Genomic DNA, 26,017 nt, shown 5'->3' with positions numbered 1-26,017 from the left:
AGCTGTTTTATAGCACTTACAGCTAATGTTTATTTCTTCAATTTACTCATATTTTCCTTTTTTTTGTAGCCCCTTTCATCCTATCAGTTCCAACAGCTGATCCCTGTAGGACAGGGAACTCCTATCTATTACTTTTTCATGCTTTTCTAGTCAACTAATTTAAACTAATAAAAAAATAAAACACTTTTTGCAGGGAGCCTACTGCTAACTTGTTGATAATATAAATAGATTATGCCATTCCACTAGATACAAACTAAACTACTGGAAACAAATGAAGAAAAAAAGGATATAACTAGATGTAGTTTTTAATACTGTTAAAACTATTCAACCAGAACAAGGAGGAGTGGAACTAGATAATTGTCAAGGTCCTTTGTAACTTAAACCATTCCATGAATCTACAACTGTATAACTTCTGGTCAGTTCTCTTGGACCTTGTAGCTCTCCAGCATTAATCTCAACTTTCCAACTGGCAGTGTCCAAATACTCTCCCTAGGACACGGTAAGCAGCCCTCTGATGCATCCATTGCAGCATTTCTAGGGACTGTTTGATGCCCTGTGTGGTTTGCAGCTGGTCAGGAATGTGAACTGATGGTTTGGCGCTTCAGAAGCCGTGGAAGGATGGTTGTAGACATCCCTCTAGTGGCCCCGCAGCCTCCGGGATGCTGGGAGCAGCTCTGGCATCCCTGGGCTCAGCAGGGGCAGATGTGCTCCTCTGTGGAGTTGGGTCCTCTACGGGGCTGGGGAACTGTCTGACACAGATAAGAAATGGCAGATAATTTCTCCCTTTTTCCATTTCACCAAAGTTTCCTTGGAAACTGCACCAGTTCAGGGTGTTTAGAGTTTGTTTCACACAAGCCTTGATACTGGAAGGCTGAATCCATTTCACTGGCCACTGTAAAAACCATATGTATTGGGAGGTGATATGAGGAAAGGGTTAATGCTGTCTTTAAATTTTTAAAAAGTTTATTTAACCTAGAGGGGGAAATAAAGGCAAGTTATACTTGAAGATTAATTAGATGTTTCAGATCTTGTCTCTTTAATACAAGACTGGTAGAATACCAAAGGGAAAAAAACAAAACCAAGACCCCAAAGTATATGTAAAATAAGCATAAGGAGCATTTATTTGTACATATGTACACTGAGGCTTCTCAACTGAAATTGTCAATAAGATGCTAATTTTGTTCATGTGTATGGAACATTGAATTTATTTTGCTTTTAAATTTCTTAAACGATATGAAGCAAAAATGAGAACCCTGGGATAGCATCTTTAGAGATAGTTGAGAGGTCACCAGTACTGTCTTCAGAAAGTATGCACTGTCCCAGGGCACTGTGATTACTTTGCGGAGCACAGCAAGTCTGGGGATTGCCCTTGCTGGACAAGCATCCTATGGAGGGTCCTGGGGAAGCTGGGACACTCTTAGGAGTCACTGCAGAGCAGAACTGATCACAGTTTGCAAAGGAGATCAAGACAGTCACCCCTTTTTGCAAATGGGCACAGCACAAAGGAATGATTTGTTCCAGAGGCAGCAAGCTGCCTGACAGCAGCAGGATGTGGTACTGAAAGGAGATACAGGTTCATACATAAGTAAAACAGTCCTTAAAGGACAGCCCACACTGTGATTTTCTCTGTATGGAAACAGAAACTACATCTCATCCTTCTGATAGTGGTAGCTCTGTATCTCAGTAATTCACCTGTATTACCAGCATTACCATTGTGAATCCATTATTACTTTTAAATAAGAATTACTGATACAAAAATATCAAAGTGCAACAATTAAGTAAATTATACTTAGAAGTATAATTTTTATATATACTTAGAAGAAGCCACCATTTCAAAGCCACCATTTGCTGTCAATAAAGCACATGGCTGAATGACTATTTCTAGCTGAACCTCGATTTTGTTAAACTGATTGGAAGCAATCGAATGAACACACACCACCATCCTGATCAGGTTTTGATTTCAAAGGTTGTAAAAAACTTTTTAAATTGCATTAGGCAGGTTTTTTTTACCCTTTAGCTCTGTATCATTTTCACTGCAAATCATAAATGCTGCTTTGCAGACTTCCCTCCTTACGCCCCAGAAATATTTCCATGTGTCAGTTTAAGAGATGGACAGTTGGCATAAAGTCAGCAGAGAGAGCATAAATGCCTGAGAAGTTTTTAGGCGACATCTACGTAAACAATTGCTGTTGTCTTGTTTTCATTTCCAGGCAACTGATCCTCAGAGACACAAAATACAGACAATATCTGGACAACCTTCCAACCCCTTTTTTCCAAGCAGTTTATGCTTCCTCCATGTATAAAGGAACAGTATTTTACATACTGGGAATAAAGTATATCATGATTGGAAGATACTTGTTTTAAAGTCTCTAATCATCATCTAATGTCGCAGATTTAAATCCTTTTTGAAACAAGTAAGATTACTGAGCTTCAACCTGCAGTAAATTTTTAATGCAGTCTACAGTATTTCAGACCCAAAGAAACACATAATTAATCAATAAATACACATTAATCCATATTTGTGGATTGTGCTGCTCAGTGGTCCAGGGTCGTCAATATTTTTGATACTTTCCATACTAGTCAAAACTACTAATCCCTGCATGGGGACTCACAGTCAATTTGTCAATTTTGTCAATTTGAAAGACTGGCATTTGTTTTTATCCCTTTATTCAGTTCTTTAAGATAAATCTGCAATTAAGTCTTTTTTTTTATCTCAAAAGAAAGGCAATGCTAATGTTTTCACAGTACTTTGGTTTTACTTTGCTTTATTTTAACCTCTATTCACAGGAATAATTAATCTTATATCTCTATATTTCCCTCATTAACATTCTCCCAGGATAGGATAATATCTCATAATTTCAAATGTGTTTGTTTTCTCTTCAGCCGAATAATTACAAGAAATCATCACCTCCAATAATTTCTTGTCAGCCTGAAGGCTTGCATACATTGCTGGGCAGTTAAGGTTGAAGCTGTTTCTAAAACCAGGGAGATTTTTTCATGAGAAATTGTTTCTTACACAAAGTATTACTGGCATTGATGGTGAGAATATTGCTTAGTAAGAAAGTTCTTTGACAATCTGTGGGGAGTAGCATTATCAAGTAAATCACAGTTCTCAGCTCCTGACTGAGTTCTGTGCAATCTGCTTCAGTGCTTAGGATGGAGGCACTGTGTGGATATTGTCCTGTTTTTGTAGGTGTTTTAGGGATTGTGAAAAGATCGCAACTAACTTCTGGGAAGTTTGACTTGATCCTTGAATCCCCAGCTAGCAGCAGAGTGTCTGGTCTTGCTTACAACACTCAAGTAGCTGCAGCATGGTCAGGAAGAAATGGTCTGAATGTTCATGATTCTCATCCTGGGAAAATGGGAGTGAGTTCAGTCATTGGTTGGTTCATTTATTCATTCTACATACAATTTATTTACTGGCCACTCCAGAACAAGAGCAGAGGCAGAGTACAATTTAGCAAATGCAAATGGCAGACAGTCTCATAATAGTTTGAAAGGGTGGATCTTGCCAGTAACAACATGAGAAATACTAACCATGTGTCCTTTTCAAAGTGGCATTAACATCTTCCCTCATTCCAGATGCCACACTAAAATTTTACCACTAGCAATATTTAGTAGAATCCCCCTTAAGACTTTGTTATCCAAATAAATTCTGAAATGTTTTCACTGCACTTTGAACTTTTCTTCTGATAGATAATTTTTATTTTCAGGCTTGGAATTGAACTCCTTTCATGTCAAGGTCACAGTATGTGCACACAAATGTTATCCTAGGTTTAGGAACTGGCAAGTCTCTTAATAATTATTATGTCTTGTAATTAAAAGATACATATGAACCTTTCAGTTTCTGAGCTTTATGGAACTTTTTATCTGATCTGACACCTTCCTAATTTGCAAGAATTTTATCAGTTCTTGTTTCATTTTTCATATGTGCCTAGGCTGCATGTTAGAGAAGCAATAATTATGGTTGCAACCTGCTTGGGACATTTTTATGGTTATAAATGGGGGGGGGCGGAAAGAATTGCTTAGAAAATGACAGCTGCAACATCAAAATTATTTATCTGTCTGAAAAAGAATATTGCATTGTCTAAAAATAGTTCTGTGCAGGATTTGCATCAGGACCTACACAAGACTACAAACTGATTAGATGAATAGCTGAATAGGTAACTGTTTAACTGAATAGTTTGCAAATTTTTATATTCATGAAGTTTTCTCTTGAAGTGTCAAGTTGGTTTTTTTTGAAGGATGCTCTGAAATATGTCCTGATTGAGTGTTTTAAGGTTGCTTAAAGAATCACTGACAAAGTGACTCAGTAAAAACAGGTTTAATATAAAAGTGACAGCACAACAAAGTTTGCTGGCAAGGTGCACTCTACTACTTACTAGATGGTTAGAACTGCTGGAGAAAAAGCAAACAAAAATCAAAAAATCAATCCAAACAAAAATAAACCCAAAAATAGCTACACAGAGTCTGGGGGGAGAAGGGGGAAGAGAAAATTATAGGATAAGAATCAAAAGGAATACAGAAGACCCTCTTGGAGAGCCACAGGGTTCATAGTAGACCCCTGAGCTAAACTGAGCCTGGACTTCATCAGGAGTTTATCCCTATGACCCAAAAGCACTTAATCTTAACAAAACTTAACAGCACTTAAACTTAACAGTACTTAATAGATACGGAAACTAAACAATTTAGCAATAGATTCATATAGAATTTACTGTATCACAGCTTACTTACAGGCCTGACTTACTACAAATTTAAACTATGTAAGAATCTAGGAGAACATTCCTAGCACATTTACTATGTCATATTCACACTCACAAGTGTTATGACCCCCTGCAGAAAGTTCTTGCTAATAGAACCAGGTTCTTGCTAATAGATCCTTTGGAGATTAGAATGAAATTACACTGAGTGATCAGTGCTTGTAAATATACACTTGTAGGGTTTATTGTAGAACAATTAGGTTGCAAAGGAAAACAGGCATGTAGCCATTTCCATTTTTATTGTTATTATCTGTAGTAATGTAACAACATGAAAACATTGCAGTATGAAAGCACAACCACCTCACCCAAGGACATGTACAGGGGGAAAGAAAGGAGTAAGAGAGGACAAGAGTGTGAAGATCTCACCACCCATAGGCCCTGTGATGAGACTTGGTTGTTCCACAGTCTTGGTCAAAGTGGTGATTCCAGGCTGGATCCTTTGGGTGGTGAGGGAAGTCCTGAAGAAGTGTTGGGTAAAAACCCCTGTGACAATCTGCAGAACACAGCATTTCTTGAGTTTATGTTCACTCAGGTTCAGGTGGGGAATGCCCAGGTATCTTCCCTGGATGTGGGAGCTTCACACTGGATGGGGTAATGTTGTGGATCATGGGGCATTTTGGGAGTCCTTGACATCATCTAAGACAACACTGCTGCCCACAACACTGGCAGCTGAGTCAATTATGGCCCATCAGCAGAGATGAACACCCTCAGGCCACATGTCAATGTCCCAGGACTTTCCTGCGGGGAGGAGGGCCACTGAATGCATGCTACATCCCAGTGGTTCGTGCAAGGGAGAGCACCTTAGCATAACAGGAAGCACCATCCCATCTCCATAGGACCTGTCTCCTGTCTCACTCATAGCACACCATTCACCCTAGGTCTTATCAGATCAGAGATTAACCAATGCAAAACCTCACCTCCAAATCAGGCTTTAACAAAGCACACTGGCATCTTCACAAATGGGCAATATTTTAAGTCATTATCCCTTAAAACTTCATTCTCTCACAGCATGCACACAAACATGAAGAGTCTGTTGCAGGGATATGCATGTGAAAAATTCCCCTCAAGTTCAGGGAAGTACTCAGATGTCATTCCATCTTCTCAATGGTTGAGCCTTGAGGATTTGGTGTATCAGCCCAGGATCTGTCACTGTTCAGGAATCCTGAGTACAGCAAACTTGAGAGTACACCCTCCCAGAAGGGAGATGTTGGCCCCAGCCTAATGTAGTGCAGGAGAGCTCCAAGGGTCTCACTTTGGACTGGTGTTTACAGGATCACAAGAGTTGGCTTCAGTCACTGTAGTTTTCCATCCTAGCCACAATTCAGGTCAGTAACTTTCTTTGAAAGTTTGATAGCAAAAATATTATTCCATGTAGGTTGCTGTTCAGGCAACAAAAGTAAGGCTGTTCAATAAACCACAGGAGCTTGTTAGACAGCAAAAGCTTCTGGCTGAAGAGCTCAAGAGGAGCTCAGCCAGCTGCTGTCTGTCAAGGCTGAGGCCTAATGAACATTTCTGTGATCACAGTGTGTCCAGGGTGGGGGGCACACACCCTCAAAGTGGCCTAATATAAGTCAATAAAAGAGTAAAAGACTTGTGATGTGCTGAAATTTGAATTTGCTATTACAGCTTCTAGGATTGTCTTCTATAACCCCATCCCTTAATCCAGAGGCAATAGCAAACACCAGTTCATTCATGGTTCACATGGTGAGAAGCTTGTTCAGACCATGTCCACTTGGTGGGTGTCTGGAGAGCCCAGCTCCCGGCCCTCAGATCACCCATTGTCTGCCTGCAGGGAAGGAACCAGGGATGCCATACATGGACAGAACCAGGCTGCCCTTTCTCTGCAAACATCATAAATTTTGAAACAGACCATGCTTTTTGACAAACCAGTATCCCAGTCCTTCAGGAAACATCTATAAACAGTGAGAATCCCCATCTAGATTTATATAACCTACAAAACCAAGTGTAGTATGTGTAATTTTACCCTCAATGTACTTCTCCCAGGTTACCCCAGGCAGGTCAGAAGTGGAACCAAAAATAGATTTATATTTTTATATTTTTATATTTATAGATTTATAACAGATACACCCATCAGCAGTTACTGAGGTTCCAGCAGGGTGCCATGGACAGTCTATGCACCAGGATCTTGGAACACGAGGGTTTAGAGCTTGCTGCCAATCCCAGCACACTGGGAGCAGCTCAGGGCTTTGCCAGCAGGTGAACTTTGCCACTGACAAGGACAAACTAAAGTGACTTTTGAAATCAGTGCTTAATTATGCTTATAAATGAGGGTCTTCACACACACCAAAAAGATAGTTAAAAACTAAGAAAATTGCTGGCTTTCAAATGCTTTCCAACAGACAATAATTTACAGGAATCTTCTCTCTTCTTTAAAAATCACATTATTTAAAACTGTAGTTCACATCTGAAAACTCTGCAAAGTGATTTCCCACACCAAATAAAGACTGGACTGGCAACTTGCAGTGCTTTTCCCAGTAAGAATCAGCAAAACCAGGCATTTCATAATTATGGATCCTGGCTGTTGCCATTGCTGGTTAATGCATTCAGATGCTTAGCCATCCTTACTGAAGGGAAGAGTATTAGAAATTTTTAATTTATTCAAGTCATCAAATAGCCAAGAGAGCTTCTGACACATACAAATATACTGAAAATGGACAGATATGGACTAAAAAAAAAAATTATAATCTGTCAGAAAAAAAAATCAAGCATTATCATAGATTCAGAGTAAGGTCCTATCACATTTACGAGTGAGCTTGTAAGTTCAGCATCACTCAGGAATTTTTCAAGTCCAAATTGACTCTTTTCAGCTAGTTAGTGCACTGAGCTTATATAGTACATTGTTTTCCAGCATCACCAATGCATAATACTGTATGTAACCAAGTGGTAAAAGCAGTGGATTAATCTTCCAGAGTCCATTCGTTCCACTGAAGGTGCACTATTAAAATAACAAATGTATTTAACAAAACTATAATAGTATAATTGACGTATTACTGCTTGTTCCATTCCACTGTGACAATTGTGTGGCTAAAAAATGAATTATACTGCTAGAAAACCTGAACAAATGAGTGCAAAAAACAATCACTAGAGATTTGTTCAAAATGAAAAATCCTAATGTTTCATTTAAATGAATTGTTCTGTTGTTGAAGACAGATTTCCTTAACATTTTTAAGATGGTTATTTTGTAAAAATGTACTTCCTTACTCTATAGGTAAGATAGGTGATGGCTAAGGGTTAGAAGGTAGGTTTAGATTAAATATTATGAAGAAATTCTTTGTGCAGAGGCACTGGAACAGGTTGCCAAGAGAAGCTGTGGCTGCCCTTATTATCTCTGGGAAGTGTTCAGGGCCAGGTTGGATGAGAGGAAATGGTCTCAAGCTGCACCAGGGGAGATTTGGGTTGGACATCAGGAAGAATTTCTTCACTTAAAGAATTGTGAAGCACTGGAACTACCAGGCTGCCCAGGGAGGTGGTGGAGTCACCATCCCTGGGGAAGTTCAAGGAATAACTGGATCTAACACTCAGTGCTATGGTCTAGTTGATGTTGTGGTCTTTGGTCAAAGGTTGGAGTTGGTGGTCTTGGAGGTCTTTCCAACTTAAGTATGTGATGCAGGGAAAGGTGTCCCTGCCCAAAGTAGGGAGGTCGGAACTACTGTGATCTTCAAGGTCCTTTGAACCATTCTAGGATTTTATGATCATGTAACAAAAACCCACTCCAACATACAGCATTCAGAATTAGTGTTGGAATTTTTTACACATTTTATGGCAAACATTCTCCTGAGCTGTTGAACTAGTATGGGGTAATCAATGCTTCTTTTTGGCACAGACCTCCCCAACCAACCAGAAGAGAACAGTGATGTAAAGCATCAAATAGAGTTTGCCATCTGATAAGAAACCAGTCACTGAAGGAAAAGGACAATGTTCCTGTGCAAAAAATGCTTTCTTAGTTTTAAACCTTACTCCCAGCTCCACTGGAGCAGCACCTTCCTCATTTATACCATGTTCTGTGTATTAGCTGGGCTGTAACTTTGCTTTTATTTTTTATTATGAAAGCTCAGCCTTTAGTTTGAATATTATAGACAGAAAAATAGTATCCTATACTGAAGTCCTGTATTCTGGAGCCAGAAGTTGGCATGACATACACAAAAATTCAAGATTACTTTCTGACACAAGCTTGCACTTGGCATTTTTTCCCCAATTTGCATAGTATACTACTAAGCATTTTGCAGAATTAGGGAACCTTGTGGAAAACTGAATTAACTCTCAATCCATATTTAGGTATATTTCTGCTCATCAGTGTCACCAGCGCCACCTTATTTGTACTGTAGAACATTGGGCATTTAATTTCGCTGCGTCTGTCTAAAATAGCTGTAGAGTTGCTGGCTAGAACATTCAGGGCTTAATTAACTTTGATGTTCTCACTTGTGAGTAGATGTATAGTTGTTAATACTGTGTGATCAGGCAAACAAGGACTTGGACTCCCCATTTAAAACCAAACCTGCTAACCACACCCCTGCTAAACTTCTACCCCATCAGAAACTTCTGATGTAGAGTTTGATACTGGGATGAAGTGAGCCCAAGCACAGTATTTGTACAGTGACAATTCACTCCCTTAGAAAATCCAATATCCAAATTCCACAGCTTTGTTTTACAGATACAAAAGATGGATAATACAGACCTAGTCCTAAAGTATTTTACATATTTTTGCAAGCTGAGCCGCAAAGATGTCAACGATACTCGGCTGAAGCTCTGGTGTATGCAAACTCCAGAAACTGGAAGGGAACAATTTAAGTAGTTATTGATCATTATTCTGAAAATTGCTACAGTACTGTGGCATCACAAGATCCAGACCTAAGTGTTATCTGACAGCACCATGCAAAACAGATTTTAAATTTTCACGTAATTTAAAATGTTTGTAGTTACTCAGTGAATTTCAGCAAACGCAACCCAACATAGACTATTTCCTATTTTTGCAAGCTTATTTTATTTCTTTGCTGTACAAAGGCAGAAATGCAAACCATCTCAATAAATGTACATCAGTAACTACTTAGAAATGATACAAGTATGTACACAAAACTCAATTATTTCACTTCGGTGTTGATACCATAGTTCATGTAGAGCTGGATGCGAACAGCATCTAACACAGTATAAGGCGTAAGTCTCAGGATATTTACATCTTGTTCTTTATAGCAAAGGCTTCCAATACATCAGTTCTTTGTTACACTCTTATTTGACAATCCTGCTTTGTAGTGCAGCCTCAGAACTGAAAAGTGCATTTCTTCATTTTATACATTCTCACACAGATTGTGGAGTGTTCCAGAAATAGTTTTCCAACCTTCCTCTTTGGAAGTAATTGATTATCCATGTTTTCTGTCAACTAAAATGACAAGGTAAAAACAGTGTTTTCCCAGAGTTCTGTAGGTCACATGCAATTAAGAAAACAAAGCTCCTAAATCCAACGGCAGAAACTGTTGTCTTTTGACTTGGGAAGATAAGCAATCCTGTGACAGCACTCAACCAATCCACTGCTGGTTTTTTAAACACTTTGGAACATTTCAGGTTATAAAGTCTGCAGATCCAGGCACCTTTGGAAAAGCCTGGATCTGAAAAGCCCTGTAATACAGATATTTATGTTCTGTATTAGATTTTTGTGTTGTAATTAATCTGGCATCTCAAATGTTTTTTTCTCTTCCATCGGAGATCTCACTTTAAAAGGAAAGTAAAAAAGGAATATGATTACTCTAATTGTAGAAAATACAATTCTGAGTTATTCCACAAGCGAAAGAAATAAAAAAAATGCCTAGGATGAAAAAGTCAACTCTTCCCTTCACCTATAAAGCAGCACTTCTAAAAATAATTTCTCTTTGTGTTCTGAGCTACTGCAATATCCTGCCACATCCTGCAGCATCTTCAGTGGGTCTTCAGAGTCTCTTCTCTATTGCATCCAATCTTGTTTTAGGAGATTAAAACACTACATCCCCTCTTCTGTCTGTCCTCCCTTAGGGCAGGAACGAGCAACAGCAGTCTCGTTTAAAACAGCATCATAACTCTCATGGCAACAATCTCAGCCGAGCAGGACCCTGTAGTGCAGCAGCTGAGAGCTGACACGCTGCTCCATCCATGGAGCAGCTCCCACAGGAAACCAGCAAAGAGCAAAGGAAGGAAAAGGCCAGGGAACAAGAGTGCCTTGCTCTGTGTGCACGTGCCTGACTGTCTGACCTCCTGCTGCTGTGAGGTAACACAACAGCACAGACTTCTCTTCCAGGCGTTTCCTATACTCCCACACATCCTGACCCACAACTATGCTCAGAAAATTTTACTTTTTCAACAGTACAGCTTACAACTTTATCAGAATGATATTACAATCTTAACAAAAACTGTAATGGATAAAAATGTAAAAGGAGGATGTTACCTTCATCAGGATAATATGATGTCTCAGTTTCACTAGTGACAGTATCTGTATCTTCACAAGTTTTGGCAGCTGAGTTCTCTATTTCCACCTCACACAGATACACATTAATAGGTCCTTTTGTACTCTTCACATGTACTTCTATGTGATCCTATAAAACAGCAACTTGCGTATAATCCAAAGAACAAGTCTTACACATTCTTTATCTATTTTTACAAATATTCTGAAGACAGCAGATTAAGAACATAACAGAAATAACATAACTATTTAAAATTATGTTACTACTTCCACATAAATTATGACTATTACATAGATTTGTGGGGCAACTATTACGCAGAATTAAACTAACAAGCTTTCATTCTTGATGAATGTGCACTTAAGTATTTATTCAGTCTTTCTACTGACCTTCAGATATATGACCAAGACATACTATATGCTTAGGAAAGTAACAGAATTTAAAAATTTGCAAAACAGTTCCCTGAATCAGACAACAAACTGAAGCACATAGCACATCAATGGATGTGGTAAAACAACTAATCCCTATCATTTCTACTGCTTTCCTTCAGCAGATATCACGTTGCAAGACACAGAACAAATAAATCTTAATGCACAATGGAGAAAATATTCCATTCTAATTTACAGCTTTTTAAATTCTGCCTTTTTATTGCTTCAGGAGGCATTTGGAATTGTATCTTTTTCATCTCCACTGATGACAAACAGCTCCTTTGACCAGGGAAACTACTGGAGATCTATGCAGTGGGTTAAACTCTTTTGGTTCTACTAATTAATCTCCTTTTCCCAAGATATCCCACCTTTCTGTCCACATGGCAAGGCAACTTCCATGGCTACACAATTGGGAAGATTATCAAAAATGCTCATGCAAAAAAGAAAATGGAATTAAAGTTCTATTTGTTATCTTAGGCTGCCTTCCAGGATTTGCCCTCTCAGAGCACTACCAACAGTAGGTTCCCAGTAGACAGGCCCCACTATGCAGCTGCAGCATTGCTGGGTGCAGGGGGCAAAGGTCTGGCTCATCTGTGAGATGAGAGCGGAGTCGGTGTTTTGCACCATGGGGTGAGGACAGGGCACACACAGCCCCACTCCATGGAAAACCCCTCTAGATTTGATTTACCAGAGTGACAAAATGTTGTCTTTTTCCAACTATACTGTACACTGCATACTTTATTACAGCTGTTCCATTCTCTCTAGCAAAACCAGGTAACTAAAGCTCAGATACATTTATGGCTTAATAATTTAGGCAAAAAGAAATATACAGCAAATAAGTTTCTAAGACTATTACCCCTGCAGCACTGTTTAGGGGAACACAACAGTGAACTACCTCTATCCGCATGACAAAGAAATTGGAAGTCTATTACTTGACTGCTGCTGCAAAAAATCGAATTTGAGAACTTTTGTTGCTTTAGGAGAAATGTATAAAACTTACATCTTTAGGAACTGGTATTTCCAATTTGGTTTCCTCTGGAGCTTTGATTGCGATCACAATCTGTTCCTGAAATGCCTGAATGCTTCGGATATCTTGGTATGTCACATAAGCTAGTGTATACATTGGTCAAGGATTCTGTAAAGTAATTTGCTAATGGGCAGAAGCAAAGAGTGTGATGTCAAGATATGTTGAAGCAGAATACCAGCTTCAGAAAACTGATCAACAATTGAGTAGAGGTTAGTATTAGCTTTGTGAAACAAAGTATCAGCTAATGGCAGAAAAATACTTTTCTGTATTTCTAGGAAGGAAAAAAAGCTTTTTAAAATCGATTCAATGTTATACAAAAACCCAAACAGTTTTCACAGATGTTGTTGTTAGTCTACAAAGCAGAGGGAATACTGCTCTTCAGAAACGATATTCTATTTTGCAATAGCATGGGAATAATTTCCTGAGACACTATAAAACTATTTTCTTAACCAGTAAGTTCTAAAGAAAATGAGCACATTTTATTTGCACACACACCTTAACCTCTTGCCAGACAAGGGAGCTAAATAATATTTTATTGTCAAAGCCAAAATTCAATCTCTATTCTATATATTAAAATAAATCTTTTCTATTGTCAAAACCTATCTGAAAGTCAGATACTGCACTGGAATCTCTTTCAAGAGAGGAGTATTAGGACACAACCAACATGCTGTTATATCTCCTTGGCGACAGGCCACTGGGACTACATTCTGAGTCCTCTCTGACATCTCACCAAGCAGCTTGAGCTCGCTGGTAGGTCAAGACCTGCCCCTGAGGCAACTCAACTGGAGAGAACAGGGTGATGGTCAGGGTACTAAGATTATTGCCCCACTTCATTCTTCTGCAGTGGAGAGGTCACACAAGCAGCACTCCTCTGAGGACAGGCTAGACTATCCATGATACTGCAAAGCAAGGCACCTGACTGGCATTCTCAAATATAAAGTAATCAAAAAGTTTGCTATTATAAAATTACCAAGCAATACTGCGTAGCTGTGGTATCAGCGTACACTTCTTACTAGATATGTGAGTATGTGCAACCAAACCATGTGTTAAAAAAATGCATGTTGAAAAGAGTTGAAAGGATATTTTGCATTTTCTTTGTCATCTGTTAGTTCAAATATCTGATGAGCACAATTCTTGATTAATTCATCCAGAGCTTCTTCCATGGCTGATAAGTCAGAAAGTTCATCTTTAAGGTTTTGCTGCTCTGGTACTTTTCCAACAACTTGGTCAAGATTGTTACCTCTAGAAGAACATGAAAGTTGTCTAGTATGTTTGAATAAAAAAAAGCCTGTTTATTAAATATCAAGTATACCAACAGAAAACAGTAAGAACTCTGGCATCTTTTATTCTGCTGAAATATGCTTCCATGTACTTCTGCACTTGATACTTTTTAACATATTAGGTAATTCACACAGCATAAGGATACAGAACTTAAAATATTACCTATGAGAAGTTAATATGCTTAAAGATACCCTCAGAGTAATAAACATCACTCAACATTTTTGGGATTTACTGCTTCAGAAACTAGAAGTTTCAAACACAACTCACATCCACTGGATAAGATTCTTAGATCTTTTCTTAATCAAGTCGATTCCATCCAACACATTGGTGATGTCATACACTCTTCGTTTTCGTACTCCAAGTGTTGTTGCTACTTCATTTAAATCAAGGACACCGTCTGGAGCTTTTTTGAGAAGAGCCATAAATCTTCGTGTCAAAAGCACCAAGGATGCATCAAATCGAGGCCTTTTGACTTCCAAAGTTTCTGTAAAGTTTTGGTAGAATATTTAGAGTAAGCTACTACATAAGGAAGAAGTATTCCTTAAAAAAAAGTTATAGTGATGAAGTATAAATGAAGATAAAACTCTGGAAGCACTGCAGTTTTTAATACTGACATTGCAATGGCACCATATAAAGCCTATTAACCACAGATACATTCGTTTGCAATGATTTTATGTAAATAGCAAGCATGCATTTTTGTCCTTTAAACATTCATGACTCCACAGTGCTAGAATGGATATTAATAACTGACTAACTGTATGTTCTACAGGATGTGAGATTGGATCACTGATCAAATACCAACGAAACCTTTGGTTAACTATAGACAGTGCTGAGGTGCTGCCAGAGAAACGCAGCTCTATCTCTGCTCCATGTCACTCTTAGAATATTTTTTTACCCTTTTTGGTCCACTTTAACCAATAGACCTCTCATGCAACTACAAGGCATGGTTCAGGAGTCAGCTTGGCTTCAGGACTGTATCAGACTGGACATGACCAATCTGTTCTGGAACTGAAGAACTTAATATGTAGACACACTGCACTATTTGGTCTCAGGGCAAAAGAACTGGTCATTCCATTGTGTGATTTACTAATGCAACAAAGATCTACAGCTATGACACTCTGGTTTTAGAGATGCCTGTGTTATATGTATCATATTTGCTGAAACAGCAGAAGTCACTGATAAATAATGTGAGGTTATTATTTATGTATGCAAAAAGTGCAAAAAAACGCCTACTTTTGAGGCACAAAAAAGTCATGTATGCACACTCATTTGATGCTAGTCATTAAAAGATTGTCAAATTCTGCTGTTACTTGTCTTTTCTCCCATAAAGCAAAACAGGTATTTCATCTGATCAACCTGTGTCCCTGAGCAATATTCCAGTCTAATGCTTCAAGAAAAGGTGTGTGTGTAAACAAAGTAGCCTAGACAACATTCTACCTCAACCATTGGTATTTTACCCAAGATGAATGAGATACACACTTTTACTCATAACGTATCACACCCATTCCATGGCTGCAAGTCTGTGGAATCCTTAAAACCAAGTGACAGGTTCAACAACTCAGTTTTAAACTGTGTTACTGTGAAATGTGTGAAACAATTCAACTGGCAAGAAACTAAACAGAAAAAACCCCAACACCCAGAAATTCAGTCAAGTTTATTTCCACATTTATTAACACCAGCTGAAACACAACATTTGCCAGGATGTTGTTCCAGTTTTCTCTAACTTACTTTTCCTGTGTATTATTTTCTATATAGCAGTGGGAAGGTATACTTGTAACAGATCTGAAGAGAAAAAAAAACTATAAAGAATGTATTGCTTCACATCTGTTAGTCAGTGTTCAGCATTTTTCCTGCTCTGCTAACAGTAAAAATCATTTTTCATTTGTCTACAGCATATACTCACATTGTAGAAAGACATGAAATACTGCAAGATTAATTTTCACAGAACACATAACAACTTACTTTTCACAAGCCGTGTGTCCTTGTGCACATTCAGGTTGATCATTGGTGCCTGAGGGAATAAAAATGGAAAAAACCAACTGTCATAAAATGCTATCTACAGGAGGAGATTCTTCAGAAGAAACCCTCAAATCTACTTTAGATGTTACAGCCATCAGTTCTGACAATTCAACAGCTATTACTGTGAAGAACTGTCACTAGATAGCAGGAATACATGCTCTTTAATTCCTGCCAGAATTTTCAGTCCTTAATCTCAGCACAACTCACTCTGTTTAAAATAGGAAACACCACTGAACTCACTAATGCTCAAGAAAGCTGCAATCTCTCTTGCTTATCTGGTTCAATTCACAGCCATTTCCTTTAAGCTGCCCATCATGTACAGTAGTGAACTATCTGGCCACCTTTTAAAATTCTTGCTTGCAAGCGTAAGTTTGGGTTAGATACTCAGAAAATGTTTTTTTTCTCAGGGGGTGGTTGGACACTGGAATAGGCTCTCCAAGGAAGCTGTCATAGCACCAGCCTGCCAGAGTTCAAGAAGCTCCTGGACAAAGCTCTCAGGAACACGGTGTGACTCTTAGGATTGTTCTGTGCTGGGACAGGAGTTGGACTTGATGATCCTTGTGGGTCCTGTCCAACTCAGAATATGCTATGACTTTACTGAAGGGCTGCTGTGGCTTAACAAGTTCCCTCAGGAGTTTGTTAACAGCCTTCCTGTACTAGTGGGCCTAAATCAGGAACAGCATTCCAAGGGCAATCTAATACATGCCAAGTAAGGAAAAAGAACCACTTCCCTCGATTTACTGTTCTCCTGCTAAGACAACCTCAAATGCCTCAATGTCAGGGCACAGTGCAGGTGCACATTTAGCTCACCATCCATGAGGACCCCCAGGTCCTTTCAACCGGGTGGTCCCCCAGCCTCTAGAACTGCAGGGTAAAGGCAAGGCTTTGACATTGCAGCTTCCTGGGCTGATGAAGTGTTAGATGGCCCTTCCCTCGAGCCCATAAACCTCACATCCTCCACCTATCAACAGGACAGGCCCTAGGGTAGATCCTGCCAGGTACCCACCAAAGCTGCTCTATCACTCCTCTCCACAAGTGGCCAGGGGAGAGATGTAACAAGAAGTTCGTGAGTTGAGCTAAGGCCTAGAAGAGATCACTCCCCAAATAACATCATGGGCAAAACAGACTCAACTTGGGAATATTAATTAAATTTATTACCAATAAAATCAGAGAAAAATAATGAGAAATAAAATACATCTTAAGAAAACACCTTCCCCCCACCCCTCCCACCTCCCCAAGCTCTACTTCCTCCACACCAGCAGCACAGGGAGATAGGAATGGGAGTTATGTCAATCCATCAAATGTTGTTCCTACTGCTGCTCAGGGAAAAGAGTCCTTTCTTTATGTCAGCGTCGGGTTCACTTTCACAGAAGACAGCCCCGCATGAACTTCTCCAATGAGTCCATCCCACAGCAACGGTTCATCAACTGCTTCAATGTGAATCACTTTTCCTCAGGGTGCAGTCCTTCAGGCACAGTCTGCTCCAGTGTGGGTCAAGGGTCACAAGTCCTACCAGAAAACCTGCTCCAGCATGGGATCCACTCTCCATGGGTCCACAGGTCCCTGCTAGGAGCCTGCTCCAGCATGCAATATGGGCTTCCCAGAAGTTCACAGCCTCCTTTCAGGAATCCACCTGTTCCAGCCTGAGTCTCCTCTGTGGGCTGCAGGTGGATCTCTGCATCCCCATGGTCCTCCATGGGCTGCAGGGGGGCAGCTGCTTCACCTTGGTCTGCACCACAGGCTGCAGAGTCTCTGCTCTGGCACCTGAAACACCTCCTCCTCCTCCTCTTTCACCACTCACCTTGGTGTCTGCAGAGTTATTCCTCTCACACATTCTCATTCCACTCTTCTCTGGCTGCAATTACAACTGTATAGTAACTTTTTTCCCTTCTTTAGTATGTTATCACAGAGGCACTACTACTATCTCTCAGAATTAACTCCACCTTGGCCAGTGACAGATCCATGCTGAAGCTGCCTGGCGTTAGCTCTGTGGGACATGGGGGAAACTTCTGGCAGCTTCTCACAGAAGCAACCCTGCAGCCCCCCACCCACTATCAAAACCTGTCCACAAAAACCCAGTAAGGGAAACAAGACCACGGTTTCCTTTGTTTGGAAAGGGGGTACCTGCTCCAGCTGCTGTACGAAGATTAAGTTATTTTAAGGATCCAAATGTCTTGAGACTCTGCTATGGGAAACCTGGGGTCAATCTGGTGAAGGGACCTTGTCTGTGTGAGTGTGGGGGTGCAGCTGCAAAAGGGCCTTGGTCCCAGCGCAGGTGGTTCAAGAGTGACTGACTAGAGTGGCTCCTGCATGGTCACTCAGGGAAATTTCTTTAATATTGTAACTTTTGACACTCCTTGTTAGTTTCAACACTACAACTTTGGCTTTCCAAGCATCATATCTGCACTTTTATCCTTATTCTTTAGTCTGTCCTGCATATGTTCTTTTTGCCATGACTGTCATGATGAAATGTGTTTCTCCTAACTGATCTCCATCTCTCTTCAGCACTTCCAGCTTCCAAAGCTGCCTTCCCAAAAATCTCAACTACCTCTTGGCAGAATAAGCTGGAGTCCTGAACACTAAGCTGGAATCCAGGTTCTGCATTTTGTTACTCATCTTCCTTACTAGCAGGCTGAGGGTCTTGGAATTATCTCACTGTTAAGAAAACTCCCCAGTCCGACCCTTCATGAGACTCTCTGGCAGTCACACTTCCAGTGACAGAGGCTGTCACTGCTGGGACCGCAGCCCCTTCATGATGGACAACATCAGTGAGCTACGGGGAGCCCCACATGATGGCTCCACACCACACTCATACAGTCAGGCCACTTTTCCTCACTGGTTGAACCCCAGCTTTCTCACTGCAGAGTCTCAAATGTCTCTCCATAAAACAATTTATTCATGGTGCAGCTACACAGAAACAGCCCAAGCTGATACCTCCAAAGTGGGACACACAGTAAAGGAACACCTAAATTTTTATACCCTCATAGTCTAACCAGATAAACCTTGCTCTTCCCCCTGAGTCCTCTGCTCCTGCTGTGTCTTCCCACGTATCTCTCTTCATCCAGCTTGGCAGTGCCACCATTTCTGTGCCCTTTGGTTATCCAATAGGTTGGCAATTCGTGGCTTCTGCTGTGTCCTTCAGTATCCACTCACCTGGTCAGTGCCACCGTCTGTCTTCTCACCCTTCCTTGTCCCAAGGGTTGGGCAGTTCATGCCCTCTTGGGATGACCCTCTTGGGATACCACCCATCTGCTGCCTGCCAACTGAGCTATCTGCACTAGATGTAAATCGTAATTCACACCCAGTATTCCACGGCCATCACAGGCAAGGCTGTTAATGACTACCACATCTAATGACCACCACTACCTCCCTGTTTCTAAGAAGCTGATTCAAGAAAATATCACTCACTGTAAATCATCTAAATATCTATATTTATATAGAAGCTATGTCAAACACCATTTGCTTCTTACAATCATCAATTACCCACCTGACAACTCACATGAACTCTTCATGGCTTTAAGAAAATACTTCCAAGTAACATTTAGTCCTACTGACATGAATAATTTTTTAAAAAGTAATATATTTAAAGAAGACTCACAAAATTTAAAGTATGCACCATCAGGATTAACTAGAAAAATGTATTTTTTTAAAGTTGTACTAAATAGCCTTTTTTTGCTTGGTACTTCATAACATTGCTAAAGGTAGTAGTGGAGCTGCACGTATGATCACAGATGTTAAGCAAATACACTGTAGTCCCCTTTTCTCATTCGTAGCTATAACATTTTTAGCTCGATTAAGAGGCTGTAGGCAACACAGGCAAGAACAACCACTCCCCTTTTGCATTCTAGCACCTTTCCCAGGAAGCCCGCCCCAATGCCACGAGGGAAGGAAGCACCCCAAGGCTCCTTTCGGCTACCACGCTGCCTGGCCCGCCGCACCTTTCCCGCGCAGAGACGTAGGACGGGCTTTCGGCCGCCTCCTCACGAGCTCCCGCAGCAGGAGCGCAGCAGCAGCAGCGCCGTCCCGCCCTCTCCCCGTCCACAGGCAGCGCCTCCCTGTGCCGCCCGCTATGTACCTCACTCACACGCAGCGTGTCCGGCTGCAGCGGCCTTAGGTGCTCCCACTTGTCGCGTCCGGCCATGTCCGCCCGGCCCCTCCTGTTTGCCCCGGCCGGCCCCGAGGCGAGGCGCTGGAGGCGGCAGGGCGCACAGACAGCCTCACGCCGAGGCTCCGAGCCGCCGCCGGGCGCGGGGCGCCGCGGGGCCGCTCCCGCCCTCGCCGCTGCCCGTCATGGCCGCCGCTCCCGCGCGCGCCTGAGGCGGCCGCTGGGGCGGGAACGGGCGGGACCTGCGCACGCGCCCTCCCCCCGCCGCCTGAGCGCGCGCGCCTTCTCCCTCTATTACCCATCGGCCCCCGCGGCGCCTTCCCGCCTTGCCTGGTTTCTCCCGGCTTCTCCCGCCTTCTCCTGCCCCCCGGGACAGCCCCCGCCGCTCCGAGTGCCGGCAGGAATGCGCCAAATCAACTCCGTTCCTCCCCTCCCATCGGCCTGGCAGACCGGCCGAGGAAACGGTCTGCTCGGCCCCGGCCTCGCCTTTGCGAGAAGAGGGAGCGCGCTGAGCACTGCAGCGGCCAGCGTGGGTTAAGGGGAGGAATCACAGATTATGCTGTGTTGAAAGGGACCCACATGGATCGTGAAGTCCAGCTCCTGGCTCTGCACAGGGCACCTCAGGAGTCACACCATGTGCCCTAGAATGTTGTCCAGATGTTTCTTAAGCTCTGTCAGGCTTGTGCTGTGACCACTTCCCTGGGTAGCCTGTTCCAGTGCCCAGCCACCCTCTGGTGGCTTATTTTCTAATACCCAACCTAAACCTGACAGAACTCCATTCCCTCGGGTCCTGTCCCTGGTCACCAGAGAGGGGCGTGTGCCCCTCCTGTCCCCCTCAGGAGGAAGCTGTAACTGCAGTGGGTCTCCCCTCAGCCTCCTCCAGGCTGAGCAACCCAGGTGGCCTCAGCCGCTCCTCACACGGCTTCCCCTCAGGACGGCCCTTACTGTGAGGAGGGAGATTCTTCCTTCCTCCAGGTAACAGCTTGAGCAAGGAGAGAACATTCTGTCTGAACATTGCCATGCAAGTAGATTTGAGAGTAATTAGTATTGATTCCCTGCCAAATTACCTTTTTTTGACATTGCTTGCTAGTACAAGGCAGCCAAAGCTGTGTGTCGCTCACAGGGGAGACACAGATAGAATGCCCATGTCAAGAATTAATTAATTACAAGAGGTTTGTGAGTGAAGGGCAAAGTGTATTCCTCTAGGGCCAGACAGGAACTATCAAATGTGACATGTCCAAACTAATCCTTTTACCATGTCCATTTACCTTGCAGCAATGTCCTTTCCCAAGTCCCAGCTCCTTTGCTCCTGCCCTTTCCTCCATGCTTCGGATAACATTTTACAAGCACTGATGCCTTGCTCATTTGCCAACCTCACGTAGACTCAAAATCTCCAATTGTGTAGATAACTTCTGTTTGTCAGACAAAAACATTTCTTTAAAACATAGCTCCTTGTTAGATAGCCTATCTGTTGCTTGATTGCTCTTTATGGCAATTAACTTCCACAGCAAGTGAGTCTGTCATGGAGTTATTTTGCTTAAAGAATTATGAATTATTTTGCTTCCCCACCCACACTTAAGGTGAAATTTCTAGTCACTTTCCTGATCTCATCAGACATGTAAAACTGCCAATCTGGTATAAGGTCTTCAAAGCCATGAAGAACTTTTTTCATATTCTAATATGGTCAGACCAAGCATATCAACCTAATACTCTATTATCTTGGAAAAAATACTGAGTTAATTTTCATTTACTGTGTTTCATAGCTCTTCCAGTTAGACATTCCTTTAGAGTAGCTTATGGTATCACCAATGATATATCAGATGCCTTGATAGTGGACGGAGTTTTCTTCATAGCAACCAATTTTCAATCAACTCCTTGCATGGTAATAATTCACCTTATAGAGAAATGTAGAACTAAGATGAATTGTTCTCGTGCTTTAATGATTCAACAAGCATAAAAGGAAAAAATATATTACATCTCCTCAAAGGCAAGATGTCTGTTTCAAGAGATTTGGAGTTGTGCATTTAAAGATGTCATGCAAATGCTGGTGGTCAGTATTGCAAGGTGAGGTTAGACTGCTGCAAGTGCAGGTTTTCCTGTCATGGAAGGGACACATGATTACACCAAAATGTAAAAATGCTCATTTTTGTGTGTGCAACATAACAGTTGTTAACTTTTCTGTGGTGATGCATGTAGTTCCATGAGGAATGACTATTTCTCGGTCATCTTTGTTTTCTAGAAGATGTATTTTATCATTGCAATTATAGATTGTATAAACCCACTGTGATAAAGCAGGTTTTTTTCCACCTGGAACAGCAAAATGGCTTGGAGTACATGTCTAGGGCCATGTTAGTTTGAGCTGATGTAAGGCATGTGCCAAGCAGTATTAAAGTCGTTGAATAGGAATTGGTGGCTGTTGGCTGGTCAGATATTAGAAGGAGGCTAACTGTTCATAATTTGAGGATTAGGATACGTGAATTCCTGTATTAACCCATGTGGAAAACATTGCAACAACATTTAACTAAGCTGTTCTAACCAGTCATAAGATCAAATCATGTTGTTCCTGTGCTTCTCTGTCCTTGCCTGCTGACGTATCTTATGGAGTGCAGAAGAGCCCCACATGGATTCAGATTCAGGAGAAGTTTTCTATATTAACATGAGAATTAAAACGACTTTATTATTCTTTTAAATGAAAATTGGATTTTGAAGTAACTCAAAAGTAATTTTTGAAGTAACTGGACTATCAGGAGTTTTTGCTGTGGCTTACTGCTGATAAATAGCCTTATTCTAGTATGTTATTGTTTGCATTTTACAAAGCTGATAATTAAACATCACACATTCTTTATTAGAATCATCCTTTAGATGAAAATGTAAATTATACCACCTTTACTGTTATCTTAATGCATATTAAAATGACTGTGCATTCTTTTAATACCACCTTTAATTGTACAAAAGACATTAATTGTACAAAACATGATTCTGAAAATAAAAGATTTGGTTTTTTATCTGAAGTCGGTTTCTTTTTCATTACAGTGATTCTTAATGTGCCACTAGGGGGCAATAATTCATTTCCTAAATCTGATCTTTTACCGTCAAAACCTGCCAGAATAGTGGATTTACTATTCACATTTTTAAATGACTGTATGTGAAAGTGAAAACATAAGTTTCTTAAAAATGCTTCTTAAATTACTAGTGTAATTTAATATTTTGCCATGCACTACTTAGGCATGTAGGTTTTACTTTTATTCTGAGCAGCTGAAATTTGACTGCTTTGTAAAAGTTTTTACTGGTGAACTTTGCTCAGCACTGAAATGGTGAAAGATTTGTATCTCATGCAGTATGGGATTTTTTTTTTTTGCCATTGTAATATTCAAAATTTGTTTTAATCACATTATTTTCCCATCCTTTTACCTTTTGCTTCACTAACATATTATTAGTATTTATTAGCCTATATACTTGATCTTGAAATTGGAAATATACCTGTTATTAGATACCTTTATGTCCTTATATGTTGATTTTTTTCTCTGTGTACATAGTGGTTACAACATCCTGTAGTTAAAGCCAAGCCTGCCTTCTGTAAAACTCTACAATTCTGTATCAAATGCAATCTTTCATGACGATAATCTTGTAACTGGATCTTACATTAGATGCACATGTATTGCTGAACAGATGAGCCAGAGGAAATATATTCCTACAAAAGTACAAAATCATGAAAGACAGAAATATCTGTAAATATCTATTTGAACTATATGGGACTATAGAGTTATCCATATTTTTGTATATGTCAGTCTGTGTCAAACTTCCAGGCCTCCCTAAGGTCCTCACCACTGCCAAGCATTAGGCATAAAGGTATAAATTTTTATGCTGTAAAATGCAATTACTTAAGTCTGTTTCTGTCAAATAGTAGAATCTTTCTTGATGCTTCAGTATCTCAGATTTCTCAGCTTAATCTGCCTGAAAAAAAATTCTTCCTGTATACATGGCAAATAGTCATCCTTTAATCTAAGAAGACAGATCTATTTCTTCATTTTTTTGTGTATGAGGAAGGTTGAGTCAATCAGATCGGAGCAGCACACTGCTAAAAGCATTCATTTTTGTAATGTCTTGAATGACACTTAAAAGTCAGGTATGTGTTATCACATTGGGTTGACATAGGGTTCAGTTCATGATATAAACTGAAGCTCCTGCTTCTTCTACCTGTATTTCAGAAAATAAATTATATAGATGGAAAAAGGACCCTTAAAGTGATATTAGGGTTGTGTAAATAGCAAGTAGTTGCTGTATATGAGCACTGGTGTCTTACTGAGAAGGTTCAGTGAATATTGTGTTCTTAGGAAGGTTTTGAAATTTGGCAGTAAGCCATCTGCCGTTGTCTGACAGAGCCTGAGGGTTTCTAGCAAAGGTCTTTACAGAGCCTGCTGGAATTTTTCATGACGCTAAGGAGTTTATCAACAGAAGATTCCTGTTTCAAAAGGCCATTATTACATTTTTTGTTTGTATCTTTTCTGTGGCAGAGGAGGTGTAAAATTCCCTTATGTATTTAATTTTGACAACTTAAAAGGTGTGGAAAAGTTGAAGAATGTCCTCATAATGTGGTTGTCTTTATAGCCTGAGTTTAAAACTATCCTTGAAGTTAGTGTGTTGGCTTGTTTTGTTTTGTTTTTTGTACTTTTGTTTTTGTTTTTTAAATTTATCTTTATTTAATTTTATCTTATAATGTGAAAAAGTGTTACACAGTGCATACTTGAAATTAGAGTAGCTTGCTGTTATGTGTGCACTGAGATTTATGATTTAGTACATTCATTGATGGTGGGATTGTCAAGATGCATAGAAGTCATTCAAGCCTAACATGGAAGTACCTTGGCCACTTCCATCCTTTCCTCCAGTTTCTCACTCCCTAGTAGTGAGAAACTTCCACTTGAAATGGATGAGAAATGTTGGGGCACCTGTTTGTGCTGAGGGAAGGTGTAGGAGAAAGATTATGGGAAAGTGGATTACCTTCCACTGGGAGGCAAGCTGTAAGCAGATGCTGGAAAAACAGAAACCACTGGAAAAACTCAGGTACTTGTTTCCATTTTTGAGGCATCTCTGCTAGTCCAGCTCCAGTGCTTCCACGTCTTACCATCAGGGAGTAACACCCCTTGTGAACAGGTACCAGGCCTCCAGCAAGATGAGATCACCTCCAGCCCCAGAGGATTCAAGCTAAGCAGACTTTTCTGCCTCTCTTCTTATCCTTCCCTTCCTCTCATATTTCCAGCACAAGCAAAATGGAAGGTAGCTATTATCACTGAATAGTAATACCATTGTTTTACCATTACTCATTCTTTTACCACTGGGGAATGGCAAAATGCAGTTTTGCCTACAACACTGAGGAACCTTAAAGTCAGAGAGTCACTTTAGGTTGGAAAAGACTTCTAAGATCGTCAAGTCCAACCATTAACCCAACACTGCCAAGTCCATCACTAAAACATGTCCCTGTGTACCACATTGGGACATCTTATAAATACCTCCAGGAATGGCGACTTAACCACTTTCCTGGGTAGTCTGTTCCAAAGCTTGACAAGCCTTTTGGTGAAGAGGTTTCCTCTAATATTCAATCTAAACCTCCTCTGGTGCCACTTGAGGCTGTCTTCTCTCATTATTCTCTCTCTTATTGCTTGGAAAAAGAGACCCTCATTACGACCTCCTTACAGGTGGTTGTGGAGAGTGATAAGGTCTTCTTGAGCCTCCTTTTCTTCAGCTTGAGTTGGTTCTGATCAGAAGGCAAATTCTAATAAATAGTAATAAATTATTAATTGTAAATGACAATTTATATAATTACAGGAAAGCAAAAGTGGTCAGTTTTTACATTCTACAACAGTGAGGTCTCTAATTTTAACTTGTTAGAAAAAGTGAAGTAATTTTGTTTCAAGTATGTTCCCTAATCATGTCATTTGATACTCTCTAATTCCTGT

At 40.6% G+C, this 26,017-nt stretch overlaps 1 protein-coding gene across 3 annotated transcripts; it reads right to left on the bottom strand.

Moving 5' to 3' along the window:
• Positions 1-9,738: 9,738 nt before the first annotated feature.
• E2F6 (E2F transcription factor 6) lies at positions 9,739-20,273 on the bottom strand. 3 transcript variants are annotated; one of them, XM_023922604.2, is made up of 7 exons: positions 20,034-20,273; positions 15,902-15,950; positions 14,207-14,423; positions 13,742-13,900; positions 12,632-12,746; positions 11,191-11,338; positions 9,739-10,484 (listed from the first exon to the last, which is right to left on the bottom strand). In XM_023922604.2, the coding sequence occupies exons 1-7, from the start codon at positions 20,097-20,099 to the stop codon at positions 10,438-10,440; spliced, it is 801 nt and encodes a 266-aa protein (XP_023778372.1). In that variant the 5' UTR covers positions 20,100-20,273; the 3' UTR covers positions 9,739-10,437. The 3 variants fall into 3 exon arrangements, with proteins under 3 accessions (XP_023778372.1, XP_023778374.1, XP_086731978.1); XM_023922606.2 differs by having other exon boundaries at positions 20,043-20,269; XM_086875852.1 differs by having other exon boundaries at positions 15,902-17,479; positions 17,533-20,267.
• Between the last annotated feature and the right edge of the window lie 5,744 nt (positions 20,274-26,017).

This window comes from Cyanistes caeruleus, chromosome 2 (genome assembly GCF_971803275.1).
Source record: "Cyanistes caeruleus chromosome 2, bCyaCae1.hap1.1, whole genome shotgun sequence".
NCBI classification, from domain to species: domain Eukaryota; kingdom Metazoa; phylum Chordata; class Aves; order Passeriformes; family Paridae; genus Cyanistes; species Cyanistes caeruleus.
Note: the sequence above shows the minus strand (reverse complement) of the source record. Positions and strands in the feature narration are given on the sequence as shown.